This window comes from Choloepus didactylus, chromosome 5 (assembly GCF_015220235.1).
Source record: "Choloepus didactylus isolate mChoDid1 chromosome 5, mChoDid1.pri, whole genome shotgun sequence".
Classification (NCBI taxonomy): domain Eukaryota; kingdom Metazoa; phylum Chordata; class Mammalia; order Pilosa; family Megalonychidae; genus Choloepus; species Choloepus didactylus.
In genome coordinates, this window is record NC_051311.1 from 83807115 (window position 1) to 83832230 (window position 25116).

At 37.7% G+C, this 25116-nt stretch overlaps 1 protein-coding gene across 4 annotated transcripts in view; it reads left to right on the forward strand.

Moving 5' to 3' along the window:
- IMMP2L (inner mitochondrial membrane peptidase subunit 2) overlaps positions 1 to 23556 on the forward strand; it is a 995917-nt gene extending 972361 nt beyond the window's left edge. For all 4 annotated transcript variants that reach the window (XM_037836359.1, XM_037836360.1, XM_037836362.1 and 1 more), the window contains exon 7: positions 22927 to 23556. In XM_037836359.1, the coding sequence (XP_037692287.1) occupies positions 22927 to 23046 (120 nt within the window). In that variant the 3' untranslated portion in view covers positions 23047 to 23556. The remainder of the gene's footprint in view (positions 1 to 22926) is intronic.
- Positions 23557 to 25116: the final 1560 nt, after the last annotated feature.

Here is a 25116-nt window from a genome sequence, read left to right on the forward strand (position 1 = left end):
AATACATATCGTTTTTTTTTTTATATAACCCAGTATGAGATTATACTCAACAGTTTTGTAATTGGCTTTTTATAGCTAACATATTGTGGAAATTTTAATTGTCAGTATAGTTATATATCAACATTTTTAATGACTACATAGAATTTCAGTATTAGGACAATAATGATTTATATAAACTAATAATGGACATTTATATGCCATAATATATTTTTGAAGGCTTTTACTATTACTTACTTATAGCCTATGTTTCTTTGGTAGTCTTCAGATTATTTTGCAAAACTGACTTTTTAGTGTGCTTGTAATGGAAGGTTAATTTGGAAAATATTAAAGATATTTAACCCATTTCTCATACTGGTTAATTTTTTTGCTAAGGACAATAATAAAGAAGAATTGGTATATTGGTCAGTATTAAGTTTTCTTCAGCAGTATTTAAATTGCAAACATATCTTTTCCTAATTAGCAGTTTAAGATAAGATGTCTTTCTAATGGATAATTTTCCATTATTGCTATATAACAAGCTACATCAAAACTTGGTATAAAACAACCACCTTATTTTGCTCATATTTTATGAATCAGGAATTTGGAAAGGGCTAAGCTGGTTGGTTTGTGTCTTGTCTCTGTGGCATCAGCTGGAGTGGCTGTGGCTGAAGGATCCACTTCCAGCATGGCCTCTTCGCTTAGATGTTCGGCATCTTAGTGTTCCTTGGGCACTCCCTCTCTCTCCTTCCATGTGGCATTTTGTTCCCCAGGGCCTCTCAGTGCAGCTTGAGCTTCTCACAGCATGGTCATCTCAGGGAGTCATACTTTTTTAATGAAAGCCAGTGTCCAAGAGACAGGGAGCAAAAGCTGCCAGGCACTTAAGGGCTATGCCCAGAATGGTCAAAGTAGTCATTTAATACTAAAATTAACGAATAGGTGCATGTTGTCAGCCATATAAATTTAGTGGTTCTATCCTAAATTGATCTTGTGTAAGAGAATGCCATTATTTATGATATTCTATTATTTATTGAATGGCTACTGTGGATAAAGCATTACGTTAAGTATTTCAAGGAATAAAAAGATGAAATACATATAGGTCTGCCTCCAAGGACCTTATAGTTTCTAGGGAAGACAGGGCATATAAACAGATAATATAAATAAGGTAATGAGAATGACATCAATAGAAGTAGGGGTGGAAAAAGAGTCATTAAAAAGAAGCTTTATGGAAAATGTTGTTGGATCTTGAGGGATGGGTAGGAATGAGGATATGTAGGTGGTGATGAAGAATACTTAGTGGGACAGCAGGAGTAAAAGCATACATGCAGGGCAGCCAAGCAATAATAGTGACCATCTGTTAGGTAATTTAGGGCACTAGTTCTCAAGCTTTGGTGGGCACTGAAGTCAGCCTAGAGAATTTGTATAGGACTTGTGTAAGGTAATAGTGAGAGAAGAACAAAAAGGTAGGTGAGCATAATATTGTGACGGTTCTTGAACACAAGGCTGTGCATTTTCTATTTATCTTAGTATAAAATGAAGAACTATTGGAACATTTTTGCATAGGGATGACATGATTGAAGCCAAGCTTGAGAAAATTAATTGGTTACCAATGTGTATAGCACTTGGAGCAAAACAAGATTGGAACTGGGGAGTTTTGTATAGAGGTTACTGTGTTCATCCAGGAAAGAGAAAATTGAAAACTGTCCCTGGATGATGGCAGTCAGAATAGAAAGTTGCAGAGGGATTCAAACAAGAAAGAATCTGACAATTAATTAGATATGAGGGTGATGAAGCAAAGACAGATGTCTAATTATGACTCTAAGGTAGTATTAAAGCGTGAGATAGGAAGATCCCCAAATCGGGAAGTCAGAGCAAGACACTCATTTGGTGAAACCAATAACTGGTGTGTTGCCTACAACACGTTTGGATAATGAGGAGGACACACTATTGGGGATATCCAGCAGGACACTCAGAATCAGGTCTGGAGGTCAGAAGAAAGACTGGAAATAATTCCATAATTCTGGAAATACAGATTTGACATCTTGAGAGACTAGTGGGAATTGAAGACATGGCAGTGGATGAGTTCATTGAGGAAAAGTATATAAAGGAAGGAGGAAAATAGAAAAGACACAACTTTAGGGAATACCTAATTCAGGTTCAAACACAAGCTGGCAAAACTTTATGGTGTGTTCAGAGAACTAGGAAGAGAAATAAGATAGTCCCAGAGAGGACTTTCTCATAGGCAGTGGTTAGCAGGGTTGAATGCAGCAAAGGAAGATGGAGACTGTAGACAGGCCACTGGAGATATTGGCGAGCTTTAAGGAAGCAACTCTGTTGAAAGGTGAGAGCAGAAGCCAGCAGGGCTTGCTGGTGGTCAGGAACTGGCACCATTTATTATGCAGTGTTATTTTGCTAAGAAAAGTCATACTTACAAGGAACCTTTTAGTATGTATTGAAGAGCTGGGTGAAAACCAAGAAAATGTTGCTCATTTAACTAAAAGCAGTTTTTCTGTGATCTGTCATACATGTAATTTAAAGCAACAACAGAGCCCTCCATTCTTCTTTTGTTCATTACTGCAAATGCCTTTACCAGAGGCAGAGTTCTCTTAGGGATGTTTCTTTAATCCAGAGGATTTCATTTTTATTGAGCTCATCTCAGTACATAGAAAAGCTCCTTCAAAGTTTAGCTCTGTATTGAAAAATGAAACATAACAGCAACCATGTTTAATTGCTATCATAGATAGATTTTTCTAAGAAGGAAATTTATTGGGACAAAATTTTTTGCAATTACTTTTATACTTTTAAACTGGTATCACACGCTAACCAAATAAAATCTTTCTCAAAGGCATAACTCCTATCTTGAAACCATTAACAGTTAACAGTGAGAAGCAATATAATGTAGCTATTTTTGACAACTTATTTTCTTATTTCTTATCACTGTATACTACCTCAGGCTTCATCTGTGCCTGACTTACTACAGAACTGTCCTACCTGTTCCTGTGTAACATGGCACTGTGCTAGAGTTTTACAAACCTTAAACCATTTCGTTCTCCTGGCAGCCTTTCAGAGTTGATATTGTTATTCTCATTTTGATAATGAGAAAATTAAGACTGGAAGAAGTTACGTGACTTACCCAAGGTGATGCAACCATTCATTTTCAGAGTATGAATACCAGTCTGGTTTTTCTTACTCCAAAGTTTGTGCTCTCCATATTTGCCTACTGATGCTTACCCCACCCCTGTTTCTCAGACAGTCTGTACTGATGTACAGTGAACATGAGGCAGTGAATTATCAGAATTTTTGATGATTAGAAAATGTGCTGTACATATCTTTATATAGTCAGGTGTAGCAAGGACAAGTGACACCAGAGATGTATGAAAGAAAAATGTATTAGAACTCACTAGTCCTAGAACAGAGAGGAGTGGCAGGTATCTCAGGGCTACACGGAGAAACATAGTAGGAACATAGGTTCAACTAAGCAGGAGGGGAACAAATCGTTCCAGCGGACCTGGGGACTATGCCTTTATGATGTCATATGGGTGAAGCTATGGCAAGCAACAGTGAGTAGGGTTTGAGGAGTTTGTGGTTGACTTTCACAAGGTTGCAAACCCAGGTACGACACAGGAAGGAGAGGGAGAAGCTGTTTTTCTCGCATAAGCAGGTGTCAGTGATGATCACTGAGGGACCTAATGATAGAGTCAAAGATACTGAGGCATTAAGGCAATGCAAAGCCCCTTTCATTACTAATGATTTCTGAGATGCTGAGGCAGCATGATGACAATGAAAAGCCCTATATTATTTTAGTTAACTACAGAGAGGATGCTTTTTCTTTGACTGATGGATTAGTTTGCATGGAGATAACACCCCTTGAGCTAGGATTTCTTTAAAATAATAAAGCAGTTGCATTTTCAGCTCTAACAAAACACAGAAAGCAAACTGGGAAAAAAAATTGAAGGGAAACAGAAAGCTAATTGGAACTACAATGTCAAATGCCAATTAACAGTGGGTACAGTAGACTACATATAGCCAGGCATTTTCATCAAAAGACTTTACCCAAAGACAGGGCAGGTTCCACTCCTGATGCTCTGTGGGTACCTTATTCTACTCGGCTTTGGTAGGGGAACTGATGGATGACAGCTCCTTGACAGTGGAGGGAGATGCAAGGCATCCAAAAGGACGAGAGCATCAGCGTCCAGGTTTTCAATAGGGTGAATCCCCCATCATCAGTTCAAACCTTTCTTCCTCTCCACACCAAGCCATGGGGCCGCAAGGGCTAAACCCACCTCACTCTTCAGACTGAAGCCCTGACAATTTAATATTATGTATTGATAAAGCGTCAAGAGTTTTGACAGTAAACCTGACAATTGTACTACCAAGATTAATCTAAAGGTATCATACAAAAGAATTGTTTTGTAGAAACATTAAAAGAATTTACAAATTAGAGCCACATTCAATTATCTGAGTCAGTGGACTAAAGCCATGGATAATCCATAGCAGTAGATAATCTCAAGATAATTTGCTTTGGAAAAAATAAATTTGCCTCTGTAATCATATTTTCCCTTAGGCACTTATTAAAATTACCAACCATTTTCCAGGTATGTAATGCCAATATAGAGGAAAGAGATATGATTTAGAATTACTCCATATAACTGGAGGAATACCAGTTTGGAATATAAAAATTTTCTGTAAATAAAGCACACACAGATAGCCTATAGTTAGACATGAGAGATTTCTTCTGGTTCATAGTAATGCTGCCAGTATTTATCTTACTGCTATGTCATTTGTGACATGGATTACTCATCCTTTTATAAATTTCAATTTAGAGCATCTATTATTACCAACTTTCAGAAAATAACTGCAAATGCATAACCAAAAGGCTAAGTATTATTTACTGTTAGCAATTTTAGTATATTGGAATCAGGGTATCTTACACAGAGCTTTCTGGTCCTGAGCATTGTACCAGCAAAATGTTTATTGACTGAATGTTGAATAACCCTCAACAGATTTCTCTGAATTAACTACTGTAATCAAAGTACAAAAACAAGACAACTATTATTTTTAGGAACTCAAAATCCCCTAGCATTGTGCCCACATAATGTTTATTGACTGAATGTTGAAAAACCCTCAAAAGATTTCTCTGAATTAACTGCTGTAATCAAAGTACAAAAACAAGTTAATTCCTATTTGTAAGAAATCAAAGTCTTGAGAAAAAAATTTCACAGAGGTAACAAAAGGCATAACTTAATTCTTCCTAATACACCAAGCATGAGGTCTAGATATTCAAGAACTTAATAACTTAATACCAATTTTAGATCTGACATTACACCAATGTTTTCAACATGATCTCAGTATCATAATTTTATTGTTATTTAAACACTTTTCTGAAATAAAAAGATAACCTCAAGAAGCCAACTAGATTCTTTATAAGTAAAGTAGCAAGAATACATATATTTAATTTCTTTTCTTTTGTTTTAATTCATTCAGTAGTTACCCTGATAAAAATGAGTAGATGGATCATAATATTTTTAACTAAAGATTCATACTTATTCTTCATAAATGGTAAATATTAGTCATTTTAGTAACATTTTTTGTTTCACATAGGCAAAGTTTCTAGCCAGAATAGTATTAAAAGCTTGTGCAATTCATTTGAAATTCAGCTAAACATTTTTAAAAGCATTTAATTTACTCCTCTGAAAGAAAAATGTTAATAAAGTAACAAAACATTTACTTCCATTGGAGGAGATATTTTTATTAATTTGCTGATTGTTTTATATCATATGTTTCGTCCATATGAGACGTGCACTTATACAAAAGTATAGCCACATTACATGCACATAATTTTCAGAACTTTAAAAGGTTTTCTCTGGATCTTTATATGTTTTCAAGACTCTTTAGTTAAAAGAACTAAAGCTACAATTTTAAAGATGATTGGCAATTATTCCCTCCTCTAATTTTCTACTGCTCTACTCTGTTGTGTCTAGTCTCAATACCAGCCTTTTACAAGCTGAGGAGTGCAACTTTACTTGCACGAGTCTCACAAGTTCTAGTCTATGGGGAATGTATTAGTGCTCAGGTAAGTTTATTGATTCTTGCATATAGTTGATATCTTTCTAGCACCACCCCTGAAATGCTATGTTCCTGAAGTCTCTGTCCTCAGTGCTCTTCTTACTTTCTACTCCTTCACTAGGAAAGCACGTGCATTCCCATGGGTGCAACTGGATAACTCTTGAATATCTAAGTTCTACTTCACACTCTTGCCTTATCTCTTGCACAGAATTTCCAATTACATGCAGGACATTTTCCTATGACATTCGATAGGAATCTCAGATTGAACCATTGAAGACCAAACTAATTGTTTCTCCTCAAATCTGCTCATCCTATTATGTTCCCTCTGATACTAGTGACCTTACCATATTTCTAGACAGGCAAGAAACAATACCCATTTCCAACACCTCTTTTCTCAGCTCCCATGTCCAGTCAGTTGCCAAGTTGTATCTGATCTCTCCATCCACATGGTCTCTAGTTTCATTTATTTACTTAATCAAGCAACAAATAGTTTTTGAGCCTTTTTTTTTTTTAATTCATTTTCATGCCAGGTATTGGAATACAAGACAGTGCCCACTTCAAGAAGGTCACCCCTAGCAGGAAAGAAACAACTAATAAACCATCACAGTACAGTGTGATAATTAATATTTGTTATAAATATGTGTAGGCTGCTAAGACTAACAAGAGGACAGGGAAGTTTGCCGGGAAGAAGTGATACTTAAGCTTTGTCTGGAAGGATGAAAGGGAATTATCTAGGTAGAGAAGAAAAGAGGGTCTTCCGAGAGACCGAAAGAACAGTATGTGCAAATGTACAGGGGTGTGATGGAACAAGGCCTTTTCAAGGAGTTACAAAACTGATTCAGGGTACAAGGTGAGGAGTGCTGAGAAATGAAGCAGAGGCACATTTGTCAAGGGCTGTGCATATCATGCTAAGAAATTTGGATTTCATTCTCAAAGTATCTTTTCTTTCCTTGTCTCCCATCTAAGATCATATTACTCATTGACACCATTACAGAAAATCCTCTTCCTGACTATTCTCTTGGTCGCCAATCTCTTACCTTTTCTTGTCTTACCATAGACTATGATGAAAGTTTCCTTCCCTAATTACAGTTTAGAGTCTTATCTCTCTTTCTAACCCTTCAGTGGTGTTGCGGCCCAAGAGGGCCATGCCAGCCTGAAGGCCAAAGAAGACAATGAGCATTTTCTGATACATGAACTTTTATTCAGGCTTACTTACAGGGTGAGAAGTTGTGGAGAGATCATGACGGCTCTCTCAGACCAGGCAGGCATCACGTTCGCAGGGAAGACGACCAAATGAGGCAAAAGCGACAGAAAGCCTTTTATAAGGGTTTAAGACAAAGGCCTTCCTAAGGGTGGGGGGAGCATAGATGCGGGAACAGGTCACTCTGACCTGAGAGGTGGTGCAGGAAGGACTAGAATAACACTTGAACAATTACATTTTGCTCTTTTTGTGAGACTAAGAGCCTTTCACTTCCTGCCTGCTTCCCATAAAGTTACATATTAAGGTCAATTTACCCTTTTTCTCTTTACTGGCTTAGAAAGACAATAGGTTAAACATTCAGCTGCCTAGCCAGACTGCTGTGCACCAAAGATCTGCAGGCTTGTTTTGCTCAGGCCACGGGTTGCCACAAGTGGCTTGAGTTATTCACCTAATCCTTCAAAGTTTTAAATGCCTCATTTCTTGAGACCTTCACTTCTGCCAAATATATTCCATGGGCCAAGCTTGTGACAACTGTCTTCCCCTCTGAGTTGTAAACTTCTGAAGTCCAGAGTCTGCATCTCGTACATCTGAATAGATTTAGAGCACCTTATCCTGTGCTTTGCACATAGTAGACTTTTGCATACCTGTTGTGTTGAGTGAAGGAGTGCACTTTGGAGTCTTTACACGTTTCTTTATTCTTCAGGGTCATTGATGCACATTGACAACCTTCTCACTGCTGCACTAAGCACTGTCAGCAAGTGTTCCTTACAGCCCAGTGGCCTGTAACCCGTCCTGCTGCTACAAGTCAGGAACAATTCCCAAACAGAGTGGCAGGGCTGTGTACAAACCTGAATGTGCAATGTTTGTTTTTTCCCAGAAAATGAAAGTCCTCACTTTTTCCCCAGGGTAAAAGTATGCTTAGAAAGCATTGCTGCAGGGCCCTTGCCAAACATTACCATTTCCAGGGCTTGACACCTCATTATGCTGATGGGTGTAGTGAAAGGCTTTGAACTAGGAGCTGGGGCTAGGTTTTGAGTCCAAGCTCTAACAACTGAGTGACCTTGGGGAGCATTTCTGGGTTTCTTTATCTGTGAAATTGGGAATTAGACTTAGTTTCTAATATCTATATAAATATTATTCTTTTACCAGTCTTTTGACAGCAGCATAACAATCAGGTATTTTGGTTACAAATAACACAAACACATCCTGATGTTGGTTGTTTTGTCCTGCCTGATTTAAGTAAAGAAGATATCGTTGGAAGGATATTGGATAGCTCACAGAATCACTGAGAAGACTGAAAAAAAACAGGTTTGGGAATTGGACAATTAACAACATATGACACACCTATGTCACATCACAGGAGCAGGGTGGTAAGGATGTCAGTGGTGCCACCAGGCACTTCCTGACACTCATGACTCTGCCAGTAATCTCTGACTCCGCCTGTGTCTTTACACCACTTCTCCCATGTTCATGGTTCCAGATGTGGGTATCCAGTTGGCTGAGCCCAAGTCAGGTGTCTTCCTCCTAGCTGCTGGGAAGGAGGGAGTGGGAGGGGGCTTTGCCTCTCAGCAAGACTCAGACAGATGTGCAAATGTGGTGAAGGCTCTGGTGCCCAAGTGTACCATGCCAACGTCTGTCTTGATCTTGAAGACGTGCATCCTGCTTCACCAGATATACGTTTAGAACTTGAAGCACCTGGAAGGTATTTCTTTCAGAGAAGCTAGTTTTGCTGGGTTTTAGGACACTTGTTCAATTACTTTTAATTTTTTTTAATACTTTATTTGTCCCTTAGCAGCACAGTTCTCTGGATTTTGGTAAGCTCCTGATGGAAATTTAAGAACTACACTTATAGTTCTGACCACCTGAGATGCTGCTTCAGAGTAAATGAAAGGACAAAGTGAGTAAGTCACTGATTCTGACTCACCGCTCATTTACAGATATGTAGCAGGAGTTTGGGATCATGAATTATCTACAGTCACAAACAGCATAGAGTAGATCTTTTATATCAAAAACACAGTTGAGAGAAGTGACATTCAGAGAAGATAATCTTAAGGACTCCCTATCTATCCATGCGCTAAGTCCTTATCATTGGAATAAGTTAGATCTCTAGAAGATTGTATCCAAGACCACATCACCTTAGTTTCTTGGAGAACAATAGTCACCAAATTGCCAACTATTTCAATTTATCTCCTGCCTTTTGGGTTCTGCCAGCTGTGGATGTTGTCCATTATGATGTTCAGAGTTTCCTGTGTTAGACCCTATGTGAGATATGTGAGATATTTTTTGTAGAAATTCAGAGAAATGTTAGCCTCCGTTAAAAACCTGGAAGTTTCCTCCTCTCCTATGGGAGCGGTGTAAGTTGGCATGTTCTCTTCTTCACTCTGCCTTCGAGATAGCTAATACCAGGCCTGGTGCTATTCACAGCAACTATCTTGGCCCTTACAGTTATCTTCTCTCAGCTCCATTTGCTTATTTTGTAAACCTCCTCATTTCCATTTTGAAAGAGTGAAGAAAGGATAGAGTGGGATAAGGGAGAGATGGCTAGATACAGACTGGATGCCGTATACCCACCTCGCAAAGGAGTGTTTGCGCCCACACAGCAGTAGGGTAGGCAGTGGATAATGGATACTGTGCCACCCCCATCCTCTCTTACCAAAAATAATCCAGTCTGCCTCAGTGGCTGCCTACCCACTTGGTACAAATATGGTTTAAAACAATGTCAACAACAATAAAGACTTTAACACATCTCCCCTCATGTATTTATATGAACTGTTTTATCTCCTACATTAAAATAGCATGTGGGACATCAGCTACTAGAGAGAACACAAGTAAACAATGAGACATCAATCAGGAATGTCATCCACCCACTGTGGATGGGTATTGCAAGTTGCTAACTATCCAAATTATATTCAAATATTTCATCACCTGCTTAATCAAGCAGCAAAATAAGGAGTTAGACCACTTCAACTCCAGTGATTTGATTATGTGGTAAAGAGACTGGTGCATAAACATTAATCCTGGGAAATTAATTCATGAAAATTAGCTGAAGATACCCCTAGAGGCTTGTTTTGTATCTATTTTTGCATAAAATGTTGAACTAACTGCTTACTGAGGGTGTCGTGGGGAGACTAGAATGATTATGTATGATTCTGTAGTTATCTAGAGAGAATTGTGAAGAGGCCATGAAATGACCTGAAAATGCATTCTGATTAAAGCTAGGTCTTGAACAGGAAAATTGCTTTGAAATGATTAAAGTTAAAATTGTTGGTAATGAAGGAAAACACTTGTCGTACAATGAGGCCTTTAAAAGAGAGAATCTCATTTTGAAGTTTTGTAAAGCATATGGCTTTACTCTGATTGCAAAATATTGGATTATATCAACCTATCACATTCACTCAACTTTGAAATTGGGTGGAGGGCAAGGAAAGGGATTAGGAGAATGTTCTAGATAAAAATCTGCAGGGTATGTCAAAGGTGAAGGTCTTGTCCTTGGGAGCTGGCCTTGATGCCTCAGCTCAGTGGAGCCTCCCCAGGCTTGGCCACAGCCCCTGTCCCAGGGAACTTGGCTCATTTGTATGTCTAGTATATCAGATTGTATTTCAATTCTTTGTTTAGTCATCTGTCTTTCCTACCACACTATGAATTTCTAAAGGAACGAGATCATGCTTTATTATCTTCCATATATTTCTAGAATCTAGCAGGGTACCCATCCCACCTAGGATTGAACCCATAACACTGATTACATTTATTCTCTTTAGAAAATATCTGCTAATTAAAAACATTTATTTTTAAATATTAGTTGTGTAATGATATTTAAAGATAGCAATAGCCTATCTGAAATCTTGGGGGTGGTGACATGTATTTCATAGAATTCAGATTTTTCTTATGTTTGAAAAGATAATACCAGTGTCTATAACAGCATCTATAAACAATGTCTCAAACATATTTACCATTATCTCTCCCAACACAGTCTGGAGTAACCCCTATAATCAAACACATTAAAACTTCTGTAACAAGATTTATGAGTAGGCATACTGTATGGAATAAATAAAGATATAATTTCATAACAGTTCAGGTCATGTCAAGTTTTGCTACCTCAGGGTTAAAAAAAAAGTGGGTTTTTTTGGAGACCTTGGAATTATAGATAAGCTATTAACCTGTATTACCTCTGTAGGAAGGAAGGAGTTCTTATCTAGGGGAAATTGTCCTAGGTACAAGGACCCTTACTTTTGTCAGTTCAGGGAGAAAGGAAGGAAGAATGCTGGGTGTTTCCAGATGGTGGCATGTTGGTAGAACTGGCAAGGCCATGAGGGGCCCTCAGGAGGGCAGGATCCCAGAGCGGGTAATGGAAGTGGTTCATTCCCCACAAAGAAAACTCTCCCGTTGTTCCTCCACTGCCCAGTGCCTTCTCCCTTACCTGTTGGATCCTTCCTCTTTGTTCTAGCGAGAATCTTCCTTCTCCTTTCCTCCATTTCTGTGTAGTTTTTATTCACCAAAGCTTAGATCTTTGCAGTTTTTTCACTTTCCCTGTTTGCCTTCAGCACAATCCTTTTGCATGGCATTCATGCCCTCAGGCACCTCGACAGCCAGGACTTTGCTCTTACTAGTTTGTCTTTGAGTAGATGCCAGTCAGTGCTTATTCAGAATGGAAGCAGCTTCTGTACATGTTTTTGTTCAGCATCGGTTGTGTTTACCTGTTCTGAACTGTGTAGACAAGCATCTTGGAAATGTATGAATGGATGATAGGCCAATACTCTTATTTTTATGAACCTTGTCTACTGTATCAAAGAATATGGATGAAAATTTCAAATCTAATCTAATCCATGTTTAAAAATGAAGTAGGTAGTAGCATTTCTTCTTTTTTTTCAATGTCTTTTTCATGTTGGTTTTTAAAAAATGCTACTGCTTATTGTTACAAATGACATTTGGTTTTGCCTGCCTTTATTTCTGATTTTCCTTGATTTACTTAGCCCGTGCATCCATTTTTGCCAGTATTTACAAGAAAGCTCACCTTCACACTATCTGTTATTGGAATTATTTTTGTCTTCTCACTCTCTCATTTGTAGTCTCTTAGGCAGTTTTTAAAGTGTTTTTAGTTTGTTGTTGTTGTTGATGATGATGTTGTGTGATGGTGACCTTAGCAAAAAACGATGACCACAGAGGTGTGTGGGGAGCGGGTTGTCAGAAAGGTAATACCTCTGTGCTGTCAGGAATCCCCATCCACTTGCTACATCATGGTGGGTGCAGGTAATGAAGCAAAGGCCATCATTGAGGTCCTGTGTTTTCCCTCAGTGGCCTCCCTCTCCAGCCATCACTCCCAGCCCTGGTCTCAGGAATGTTTCAGTGGCAGCATCCCCCTTTGTAGTACTCAAGTCCAGAAAGAGTTGGAGCATTTTGTCACTGCAGCACTGAGAAACATTCCCTGGCTAACTCTGTGGGCAGATTGATATTGTGTTCTGGAAAATGTTAGTTTGGAAGAGGACAAAAAGCCAGAATGAGTATCAGTTACCCAAATAACTACCAGCAAGCCACCCAAGAGACCAGGGATTAGTTGTAACATACTGCTTTCCTCCCTTTCTCTTTTGAAACTGTATCACATTTCTTTAGTAGGAATAGTTTACTGTCAATCCATTGTGGTATATCATCAGTGATTATGGAAGCCCTCATGTCAGTTACTATTGTTTACCAAAGAGTTACAGATTCTTCTCTTTAAGATAGGTTAGGGAATTTCCTTGATACCTACATCATCAAATACAGCATTTCCAGATTTAAGCTTTCCTTCTTAATCAACATTCATTCCTTCAGTAAATATTTATTGCAGAAGAGTACTTCCCAATCTGTGCAAAAAGCTGTGGTAATTTCTAAGATAGTAAAGGTAAGATAAAGCCTCTACTTCAGAGATGCTGTTGAGTCTAAAACATGTAACAGGGATTGGAAACTATGGCCTTTGGGCCAAATCCACTCCACTGCCTGTTTTAGTAAATAAAGTTTTATTGGAACAAAGCTCTTATTTGCTTATGTATCATTTGTGGCTCCTTTGTGCTACAAAGGCACAGTTGAGTAGATTGCAACAAAGACCATATGGCCTGCAAGCCTAAACTATTATCTGTCCTTCTGCAGAAAACATGTGCTGACCCTTGCTATGGACTTTCAAGCATAAATCATTAAATAGTATTGTAGAAGAAGCAGAATATTACAGGAGGAAGAAGCATGAATTTTGAACCTTGCTTATTTCAAATCCTGGTTCTGTCATTTATCAATCTTGCAACCTTTAGCACATTAGTTAGTATTTCTATGTTTTCTTTTCTGCAAAATGGAAATAATATCTATACTACAGGTTCATTGAAAGGAGTAAAAGAGATAATGTATATGTAAAATGTTCCAAATATAACAATAGCCAATAAATGTCCATTCACAATGTATCAAAAGATTGGGCTGGTGCATAGGTCAAGGGACTATATGTCCTGGGGCCTTCTTGGTTTGTGCCTGTTTTCCCAACATAATTATTAATAGCTCCCTTCATTTTCAGGTGTCCAAATTTGGACAATAAATTACATGGTCACACTATGAATAGGAATTTCTTGACGTTCCATATGGGATTATCTCGTTTTAAAAGATGAGAAGTCAAATTTTTTGAAGAACTATAAGAACAATGATAAGAAAGTAAAAAAGAAAAACGCTTACTTTGTATTGGTCATTGCTGACCTAGTGACCAAAGAGAAAAGTCTCTTTAAAGAGATACATTTATTAAGCCAAAAATGATGAGTTTCCTAATTGTAATAAGTGGGATGTAGAGTAAATGAATCAATAAAAAGAAAGTTGGATTTTGGATGTGAAAACCTGACAGTAAGTTTGGGGCCTGGTGATGAAGTAGGGGGTAGATTTTGGGAGGAGGGAAACTATGAGAGGACTGAGCCTGAGTGAGGATGTCGACGCCATTGTGTTTCTTTTGCTCATTTGGATAAGGTACTGGGGCCTGAACCATCATGGACCCCTTTAAACCTGAAAGTAGGGATCACTTTAAACCTGAAAGTAGGCAAGTTATGGCTCAAGAGGGGTTATTAGTCAACACTGACTACCAACTTTATACTTTCCAAAAGAAAACAATGGATTATAGCTGTATAATCCCCTGGGGCCAAAGGTGGGATTTCAAGGAGAAGGGTTGTCCTACAGATACTTCCTTATATATTTAACTCAGACATATTGGCCTCTTTTCTCTTTTAAGAGCCTGATGTTGGGTAGACCCAATACCAGGCCTTGATTCCATGCAGTAAACAGGAGCACATGGGTATGGGTCAGAGTGGCTGGGAAAGACTGCATGGAAGAATTGGTACTGAGTTGGATCTTTCGGAAGAGTTGGAGAGGGAAGAGGACTACGAATTGGGCTCACAGCAGTGATTAGAAGCTGGAAGGTGGGCATGGGTATGTCTTGTTGGGTGTGCTGTGGAGAGGCCCTTACAGTAGAACACTCAGGCTGAGAAATAATGAAGACGAGTCTGGAAAGATATGACTGTGAAGGGCTTTGGATGTCAGCTTGGAAAGTTGACTTATTTCTTTAAGCCTTGGCAAATCACTACTTCTTTTTGTAAACAGCTTTCTTCAGTTTGGATATTGTTCCAGTTTGATTTGCCTTTCAAAAATAATTGTAGATAATTTAATATTGTAGAATAAGTATGATCTGACTGCTGCTTTGTTTATGTGGAAATTTCTCTTTCATTTTATGCTGGTAAGTGAATTCATCAAAGTCAGATTCTATTTCCTAGTAGCATAGATAAAATATTTCTTTTCCTTGTTTAGAAAATATTATAATCAAATGAACCTGCAAGGTTTGTGTTTCCTCTCATTTCTCACATTGGGCCTCTTGTGACTGTGGTTCTACTTCTGAACATTCTTTTAAGAAGCTTCTTGCTCCTTCTAAGTGTCTTCTTCCTTCCTTATCTTCTATTCTGTGGTTTTCACTCCATCCTGCCTCTGGTCTCTTTTTCTTTTGCTTGTCCTTATCTTGTCCTTGCAAGCTCTTTCCTCAAGAGAGGGTACCTGAAGCTAAGAAACAGGAGTGTTGGGTAGAATGTAGTGGTGGAGGGAATCTGAAAAATGCACAGCTGTGTTCCCTGGAACCTTAAGGGAAGGCTGGGCCTATGAAGGCCATGTCAAAATAACTTCCCAGTGGAGCCAACTTAATCAAAGACAGGCAATTCACTGTAAATTTAAGCCATGTGGATCTTTAGCAATGTGTAGACAAAACAAACCAGCTGACGATAGCACCCATCACGTTCCAGTCAGTAATTTTTGTGAGATCTCTAAAGTTGAGAGTGTGGATATTCAGGGGGTGTGTACAATGGTCCATTGGATGCAGGAAAAAAATATTGTAATTTCTATTTGTACATAAAAAGTAGTAATTTGAGTTTTACTAACATTTGACTTATGCATTAATTTAATTCATGTATTAATTTGTAAACATATAATGAAGGTGAATTCTAAAATTTTTTTTTTGCTGACTGTGGTACACAAGAAATCAGTTTGGAACTACTGTTCTAGGTCCATATTTCCCAATCTTTGGGTAAGTGGTTCCTAACTCTCCCTTGAGGGCAATATAGAATTATTGTAAGAGGCCCATTAATACATGTGGATGGACCCATTTTTTTGTTCAATATATACTAACAATACAGTCATCCAATAAGTGTTTGCAGTGGTGTATGTGATATGTTTTTGTTATTGTATTTAAAAATCTACTGTAAAAGTTGATTCCTTATACCTGAACATATAGTCTCACATGACAAAAGAGTTAGGAGAGGGGAGAATCAAGTCCCAATAAAATGTTAGTTTGGTCAAAGTATTTCACCTATTGGAAAAAAAAGTTTTGAGTGCTTCAGCATATCTCACTCCCCCTTTCTCTCTCTCTCTCTCTCTCTCTCTCTCTCTCTCTCTCTCTCTCTCTCTCTCTCTCAATAACAAAAATGCCACACATACCCTCCCCCCCCCCGTTTCCCCTATTTTATGAATGAGTGAGACATCTGGAGGAACTGGCTTCCATCATAGTGTTTCTTTTTATTCATGTGCATTTCTTTATGATAAATCTGGTTGTCTAAGGGAAGGATGTGGGATTTAGCAGTATCAAAAAATATTATGGCAAGATGTTAATAATAGGGTGATATATGGGGAAAAAATATACCCTAACGTACATTATGGAGTATAGTTAATAGAACAATTATAAGATTCTTCCATCAATTGTAATAAAGGTACTACACTAATGCAAAGTGTTAATAATAGGGGGAGAGTTGTTTTGTTTGCTGGGCTGTAAAAGCAGATACCATAAAATAGGCTAACTTTTAACATGAGAATTTATTTAACTTAAAAGCTTACAGTTTTGAGGTTGTGAAAATGTCCAAATCATGGCATCATCAAGACAATGTTTTCTTCCTGAAGACCATGCTGTCAGTGATCCTGGACTCCTCTGTCACATGGCAAGGCACATGGTGGTCTCTTCTCTTCTGGGTTTTGTTGCTTTCAGTTCTTGCTTCAATGGCTTTCTCTCTCCCTGAATTCATAACATTTATAAAGGACTCCAGTAAGAATATTAAGACCTACCCTGGGCCATGGCTTAACTGAAGCAACCTCATGAAAACCAATTTACACCTACAGAAATGGATTAGCTTTAAGAACATGATTTTCTGGGGTACATACGGTTTCAAACCATCTCAGTGGAGTATATGGGAATGCTTTATTTTTTACATGATTTTTCTGTAAACCTACGACTTCTCTAATTAAAATAATTTTTTTAATTAAAAAAAGAAATATTATGATTTTATCCTGATTTGTCCAGGGCAGGCCTGTTTTACCCTTATTATTCTGACAGTTAAAATAGCGGCCCCTTTGATTTTCTGAAGTGTCTCATTTGGATGTTAAATTATATGATGACCCTGATATAGAAGTGCTAGAGCCAGAGGGCATGTATTTGAGTCTCAGCTCTGCTAGTTATTGGTTTTGTAAATTTTGAGAAAGATATTTAAGCTCCCTCTACCTAGGTTTCATCAACCAAAAAGTGGAGAAAATAATAGTACCTCCCTCAAGGTTATTGTAAGAAATAAATGAGTCACTAGGCGAAAGTCTTTTCAAAACATTGTCCTGCATATAGTAACTCTTAAGTGTAGCAAAGAGGAGGATAATGAATATATTTGGGACACATGTAAGCCAAAACTGCACCTGAATCATAACTCTTAACTTTAAAAATGCTCATGTATTTCTGGATTTTTATCTCCTTCTATACCCACTGTGCCTTTTCAAGTCTATAGACAGTATCAATTAAAAAAATAAAGATCCATGACAAGACAGCTAAGAGAGTGAATAGGTACTTGTCCTAGTTTGCTAATGCTGCAGAATGCAGACCACCAGAGATGAATAGGCTTTTATAAAACAGGGGTTTATTTCGCTACACAGTTAAAGTCTTAAGGCCACAAAATGTCCAAGGTAACACACCAGCAATCGGGTACCTTCACCGGAGGACGGCCAATGGTGTCTGGAAAACCTCTGCTAGCTAGGAAGGCAGCCGGCGTCCGCTCCAAAGCTCTGGCCTCAAAATGGCTTTCTCCCAGGACGTTCCTCTCCAGCAAGCTTGCTCCTCCTCAAAACATCACTCACAGCTGCACTCAGTTCCCTCTCTCTGAGTCAGCTCATTTATATAGCTCCACCAATCAAGGCCCACCCTGAATGGGCGGGGCCATGTCTCCATGGGAACATCTCATCAGAGTCATCACCCACAGCTGGGTGGAGCACATTCCAAGCAAATCTAACCAGCACCAAAAACATCTGCCCCACAAGACCACAAAGATAATGGCATTTGGGAGACACAATACACTCAAACCGGCACAGTACTCTATCTGTATTATTGATCTCATATTTTTAAAAAACATAATATTTTGCATTCCCATTACATGTTTATAAACAATATTGATATTATCCAGAATTTTTACTATTATTTTCACTAAGTGTGAGAAGATGACTTATGTCCTTTCAAGAAGTGAGAACAGTATCTGAAATAAATGTTTGGAATAAAAGAATCATGAGATTAGTTTTGGTAAAATAAGGGTTGATTAAGAAACAGAATTGAATCACTATGTCTAAAACTGAGTTCCAAAAGTAAGAAAGCAAGCAGGAATTCAGCACGTTATAAGACTGGCAAATCAACTTTATGGAAAAAAGTCAAACAACTTGGAAAAGCAAATGAAAGCTTGAGGTACAACTGAGTAGCAGCTATACAATCTAAAAAACATTATTGTGGAAAGGATGGAGACCAGGTATTCTCTAGCTTGGCTGAGCCCAGAGAGCAAAAATAGATAAAAACCGCAGTATGAGAGATCATTTAAGTCTAGGGAAGCATTTCCTGCCAGTTAATGTGGTTGGAATGGTTACTTAGGGATGTTTTGGAATATATTCAATGATTCTTTAAAGTTGATTAAGTTCTACTTGTATGGATGTGTTGAACTTCCTGAAGCTAAATGGAAAGTACAAATCTAGATTCCCCAGTTTGATTCATCAGAATCACCTGGAATTGTTGTAGTGTCAGGGCTTTTGTAGAAAACACAGATTCTATTTCTATGAAAGTGATAAGGGGTGATTTCTAAGATATATAGCTGAGAAAAAAGCAAGTAGCAAAATTGAATATATAGTATGCTTGCTTTGGAGTAAGAAAGAAGAAAATTAAGAATCTGTATGTGTGTGTATTTGCTTATTATTTTTTTTTCCAAAAAAACACAAGAAAGATAAACCAGAAACTAATGAAAATAGTTACCTATTGGAGATGGGGTATGGGGTGGGAATAGACTTTTTTCTGTATAACTTTTGTATTAGTTTCCTATTGCTGTTGAAACAAATTACCATAAATTTAATGGCTTAAAAACAACACAAGTTTATCATCTTACAGTTCTGTAGGTCGCAAGTCTGACATAGGTTTCACTGGACCAAAATCAAGGGGTCAACAAGGTTGCGTTCCCTCTGGAGGCTCCAGGAGAGAATCCATTTCCTTGCCTTTTCCAGCTTCTAGAGTTTCTTTGCATCCTTTGGCCCCTTTCCCATCTTCAAAGCCAACAGCCATATAGTATCTTCAAATGTCACTGACTCTTGACCTTTCCACTTCCCTCTTCCACATTTAAAGACCCTTCTGATTATATCTGGGCCCACCCAGATACTATGGAATAACCTCCTTATTTTGAAGCTAGCTGATTAACAACCTAAGTCCATCTGCAAACTAAATACCACTTCACCATGTAACACACCATGTTCAAAGCTTCCAGAGATTAGGACCCTGGTGTCTTTAGGGAGACATTTCTCTGCATGTCAAATATTTTAAAAATAGTTTTGACTTTTGATCCATGTAAATGTTTATATATTAAAGAATTAAATTAAGTCAAAAAGATGGAAAAAAGCAAACCCCAAAATTGAATGCAGATAAAAACATATGAACCTAATCGTATATCATTGGGTAAGTAATATAGCTGTATACTAAAAAAATAAAAAAAAAGAATTTACATAAATTTTGAGCACAGGGCTCTGCCAAGTCACCCTTAATGAGATATTTTTTAAGAACCAAAATAACTGCAAATTTTGTAAATTAGTTGTTGATAGTAGTGATAGTAGAGTAACTCTGAAACTATTTTGTATGTATTTGAAGATAGGGTAAATGTGTTAATGGTGTGCTAACTGTGGAAGAAGGGAGATACAAATATGGAATGGGGAAAGATGAGGAATAACCCTATGGCGTTGGATTTTTTTATACTGTAGGACCTACTCTTACATGACCAATACATTCTAAGACCCTTCGCTTAAGCTGAAAATCACAATATAATAGCGAGCCCCATTATTTAATAAGTATTTCTTATGCAAACATGCCTATCATTCATTTCTTATATAAATAAGACTAACAATTTTACTAGTAACAATAAGAAAACAAAATTAATCATAGAAATAATTTTTAAAAATCTAAATTCTCTCTCTCTGCCTTTATGCTTTTTGATTGCCAATAGTGTATACCTGAATTCGCACGTCTGGAGTTCATGTAAAATGAGGTCCTACTGAGTTTACCTACTGAAAGGGCAAAGAAGATTGACACCCAAGGATCAATGAGTACCCAGATCTTGGCATCCCTTACTAAAATGAACTAAGGCTTCTTAGGAAATATCCAGATCCTAGATCTGGAACAAGTAACGTGCAAGATAAGCCTGGTATATCTAGTAGTGCCAAAAAATAAGGAAGTGCTCAGAGAAGTTGGAGACATATCAGAAGGACACTGGGAGCTCTCACTGGCCAATCTTGAGACATTTAAGCATATAATAATATAATTGTGTAGATATTGAATTAATAAAGGAATCATTGATATTAAAATAGAGGCAGTTGGAGTTGAGAGGGAAAGTACTGCTTTACAAAAGAATGTCAGCTAATAAATGTAAAAGGCATGTTAGAATTGGAAAGTCACTGTTTTGTAATCTGCAGTATAATAGTGGATCACTCAGGGATCATTGAAGGATGTTAAAACCATTAGATGAAATGTTGACAAAAAGGATATTTGCATAATTTCAAAATATCAGCCCATAAATTACTTATTAATTACAAAAGGAAAAAGACTTGTTTACAGTGGAGAAATCTGTTTAACATCACCTTAACCAAGTGATCAAACTTAGCATCACAAATAATGGGACAGACTGATATTTTGTGCCTTCTGATGTGATGGAATGGGAAGACTATATTATTAACTATATAGCATTCTTGCCTAAAACATTTTTACTTGATTCATCTGGGAAAAAATCAGATTATTCCAAATATCAGATATTTTATACAGCAACTGGCCTAGACTCCAGATTAAACTGAAGTAAAATGGAGCAAACTGATGACCACCAAATGCAATTTATGTCTTTGATTAGATCCTCAGTTTCAAAGATAAAATAGCTATAAAAGACATTATTGGGACAATCAGGAAAACTTAACTATGGACTGCATATTAAGTAACATTATTGAATCAATATTAAATACTTTGCATATGATAATGATGTGTAATTAGGGAAAGGTCTTAATTCCTAGGTGGTACATGCTGAAGTATCTAGGGGAAAAGTCAGCATAATGTCAATAACTTTAAAATGGTTCAGAAAAAAAACAATATGTATACACACACACACACACAAAGAGGGAGAAATGCAGCAAAATGTTAATAATTGATGAAATTTTGTGAATAGAGCTGGTTTTTGTACCAAACTTTTAGATTTTCTGTAGGTTTGATTTTCAATTAACAAGTTGAAAAAAAATATCCCTTATTGAGCCCATCGTAACCTTGCTATTTTGTTTGTATTTCAAGTTGTTCTTAAGGTTTTCTTTTTTCTTCTAATCCATTCCCTCCCTCCCTCTTTCTCTCTCTCTACCTCCCTCCCTCCCTCTCTCCCTCCCTCCCCCTCCCTTCTTTCTTTCTTGGCAATATGTTTCTGGTTAATGTCTTGGAAGTACTCCTTTGGTCTCTTCCTCGGCATCCAGCTTCTTGCTTTGAGTCTATGGGTGGTTTGATTTTCTCCTGCGTGCTAATTAATAGAAGAACTCTGATGAAAGCAATGTTTGTATGTTAATCTCTGTGGAGCTCCAATTTCTAAGAAAAAAAATGAAAATAGAAAGAAATAATGGCTATGTAGTATCTGGTTTATAGCTCAAAATAAATATATGCTACATGTGAGTATTTTTTTATAACCTTCCAAATACAATTAAAATATTTTCTGATAGTAACAACAGCAAAAAGACAGATTCCAGAGGCCACCTCAGACCTACAGGGTAATCTCTGAGAAGAGTACCCTGATCCACGTTTTAAACAGACTTGCTACATTCTTCTGCACACAGGCCTTGAGAATCACTGACTTAAGATGTTTTGAAAGGCTCCCTCCCTGCCTCTAGGTTCAGCCTTAGATCTCCCAGGAGAAGTTCCCTCCTCCTTGCCTCCTCTTCCATCTTGGTAGATATCTGCTGATCTCTGCTGACAGGGTCCTTGGGCATCTGCCATGATCTTTATACTTTATTCTTTTCCTTGCTTCTAATCCTACCCTGTTTGTCTTCCCCTTGGATTTCCACCTTTCTCTATGTGTACTTGTTCTTTCTTGCTCCATGCACTTTCCAGGGGCAACTCACCCAGCTCTGTACCCAACTCTTGTTGCTTTTCCAATGGGGAAACAATATTGTTTGCAAACTATGTATTTTTTCAGTTCTCTATGATGTTTCCATAAATGAAAATCTCTCTGAGGCACCCAGAGTTCATAGAAGATTCTGAGAATATAAAACATATTTATGCTTTGTAAGCCCACGCAAACAGGCTATAGAGCATGGTTTTAAGAATGCAGTCCCTGGAATCAGTCAGCTCAGCACGGAAGCTAGACTCCATGGCCTGGTAGCTAAGGAACTGTTGGCAAATTCCTTAAACAATCTAGGCCTCAGTTTTCTCATTTGTAAAATGAAGATAATAATAGTACCTACCTCAAATGGTTGTTGTGAAGATTAAATAAGTTCACATACACCTAGAAAAATACCATATAAGTGTTTACTATTTTTATTGTCATCATCATCATCTTTCCATGGAATGCCAATAGGGATTCAAGATAGTTATGATGCTCCTTATAAAATGATTTATTTATCATTATCTTTGTGTTCTCTCATGGGTTCAGGTTTCCCTGGGACTTCTGCATGCCCTCGCTACACATATCCTATGGCCTCCAGAGCGCTGGCAGAAGTTGGAATCTGTTCTTCCTCCAGAGCGCTTACCAGTTCAAAGGGAAGAGGAGTGACACTCTGAGCTGCTAGCAGTGGGAAGCCAACACCACCAAGGGGATAGAGAAGAGGAAATTCAAATGGGAAAAGCTTTCAATAAGATGATGCTGTGCAAGAAACATTTACATCACATTAAGATGATCTGTATTATTAAAGAAAGTTCTTTAATATTGAAAAGTATTAAATGGCATAGGATTTTAGTATCTTGTTTAATGCCAAATAAATATGTAGACCTTTGTGATTTGAAAATATCACAGATATGTCTTAAAGGAGGCAAATTTGATGTTAATTATTATGCACGCTTATTCTGTTGATCGTTGGGTTTTGATTTTGGTGCTAGTTTCTAAAAGAATTTGAAAATTGATAGTTTCCTTAAAGTGATCAGTTGGGTAATGTGTCATTTACTGCTAAGATGGAACATGGAGAAACACACATTATACACATAGTGATAGGAATTGCATTATAATTGATGGTATCTAAAATTCAGTGACTGCCAGTTAAGAAGAACAGTAAACTGTAATATAAAAATAAAACACTGTTTTGTTCAGGTCTTGTTTTGGGTGTTTAATTACCATTTAACCAGTATATACATTAATGAGGTATATGTTATCTCTTTTGTAAGTGAGTAATTAAAATAATGGAGAACCAATTCTATCAATACCTCAATACAATCAGACCTTTCTTATTGGCACTTTTTAATCCCAAACTTCTGCCTGCTGACGTTGATGAGTAAACCCATTTACCAGCATTAGATCACTATTTGATAAAAAGTTCTGAGTGAGAAGGAAAAAAGTCACTCCAGACCAACCAAGATTGTTTTCCCCCAATGATTTCTTGATGGTCACATCTCTATAATATTGAAATCACCAAATGCAAAGTGAGGAATAGAATAATAGATTCTGTAATTTGTATAAGTAAGGAGATATTCTGGTTTGCTAATGCTGCCGTTAAGCAAAATACCAGAAATGGATTGGCTTTTATTAAGGGGGTTTATTTGGGTACAAGTTTAAAGTTCTAAGGCCATAAGAGTGTCCAAACTAAGGCATCAACAGGATGATACCTTCATTGAAGAACAGCCGATGGTGTCTGGAACACCTCTGTCAGCTGGGAAGGCACATGGCTGGTGTCTGCTGGTCCTTTGCTCCTGGGTCACATTTCAAAATGGCATTCTCCAAAATGTCTCTGTGCTTGTCTTTCTTAACGTCTTCAGAGCAAACTCTGGGCTAGCATCTCCAAGCATCTCCAAGCATCTGCTTTCAACAGCCATCTCCAAAATGTCTCTCTCAGCTCCTCTTGGGGCGTTTTGTCTTCTCCTAGCTTCTCCAGAGCAAACTCTGGGCTAGCATTTCAAAGCATCAGCAAGCACCTGGGTCTTGGCTTAGCATATCCCAGGGCATTTTCCTTTCTCTGCTCTTTATGAGATCTTCCTTGTGGCCTCCTATTGGTTAGAGATTTAAAAAAGTCTATGGATCAATCCCCTTGGTAGGCCTGGTATCTTTTTCTTCTGTTTCATGTGCAGACAAGATGCCAAATAGTGTCTAGCCATCTTGCAAATATGGGTGCTAACTCATTACCTGGCAGGGAACAGAAAGAGCAACAGCAACAACTACAACCAAAATTCACAAATTAAGAGTATATGTTACCCCTACTAATAATGCATTGGCATCGTAATAGCTCATTCAACAAACATCAGTGAACACTTATGTACTAAGGTTGGTCAGAATGATCTTTTTTAAAAGGAAATCTGCTTAAAAATTTTTGAGGGATCTTCATTCCCCTTCTCAATTTTTCAATTCCATTTCCCTCTTTTCCCCAACTTATACCCCAGGGTCTGATCTTTAATTGCAGTGTCCCAAATACTCACTGCCATTTCAGGGCTTGTGTTGTCTGTCCTCCCCACCCTCCCCCTTGGCAAGATGCATCTCCTGGGATTATATGCAAAATGTTTAATGGATAAGGGTATTGACCCTTTAGTTGCTGGAACACAAGGAGTTCTGGAAGAGGGACTAGAGTACTGAAATGGGGGTACACTAGGGGATAAATGGAGTAGCTGCTATTTACCACTGATATACAAGAATTCAATATTT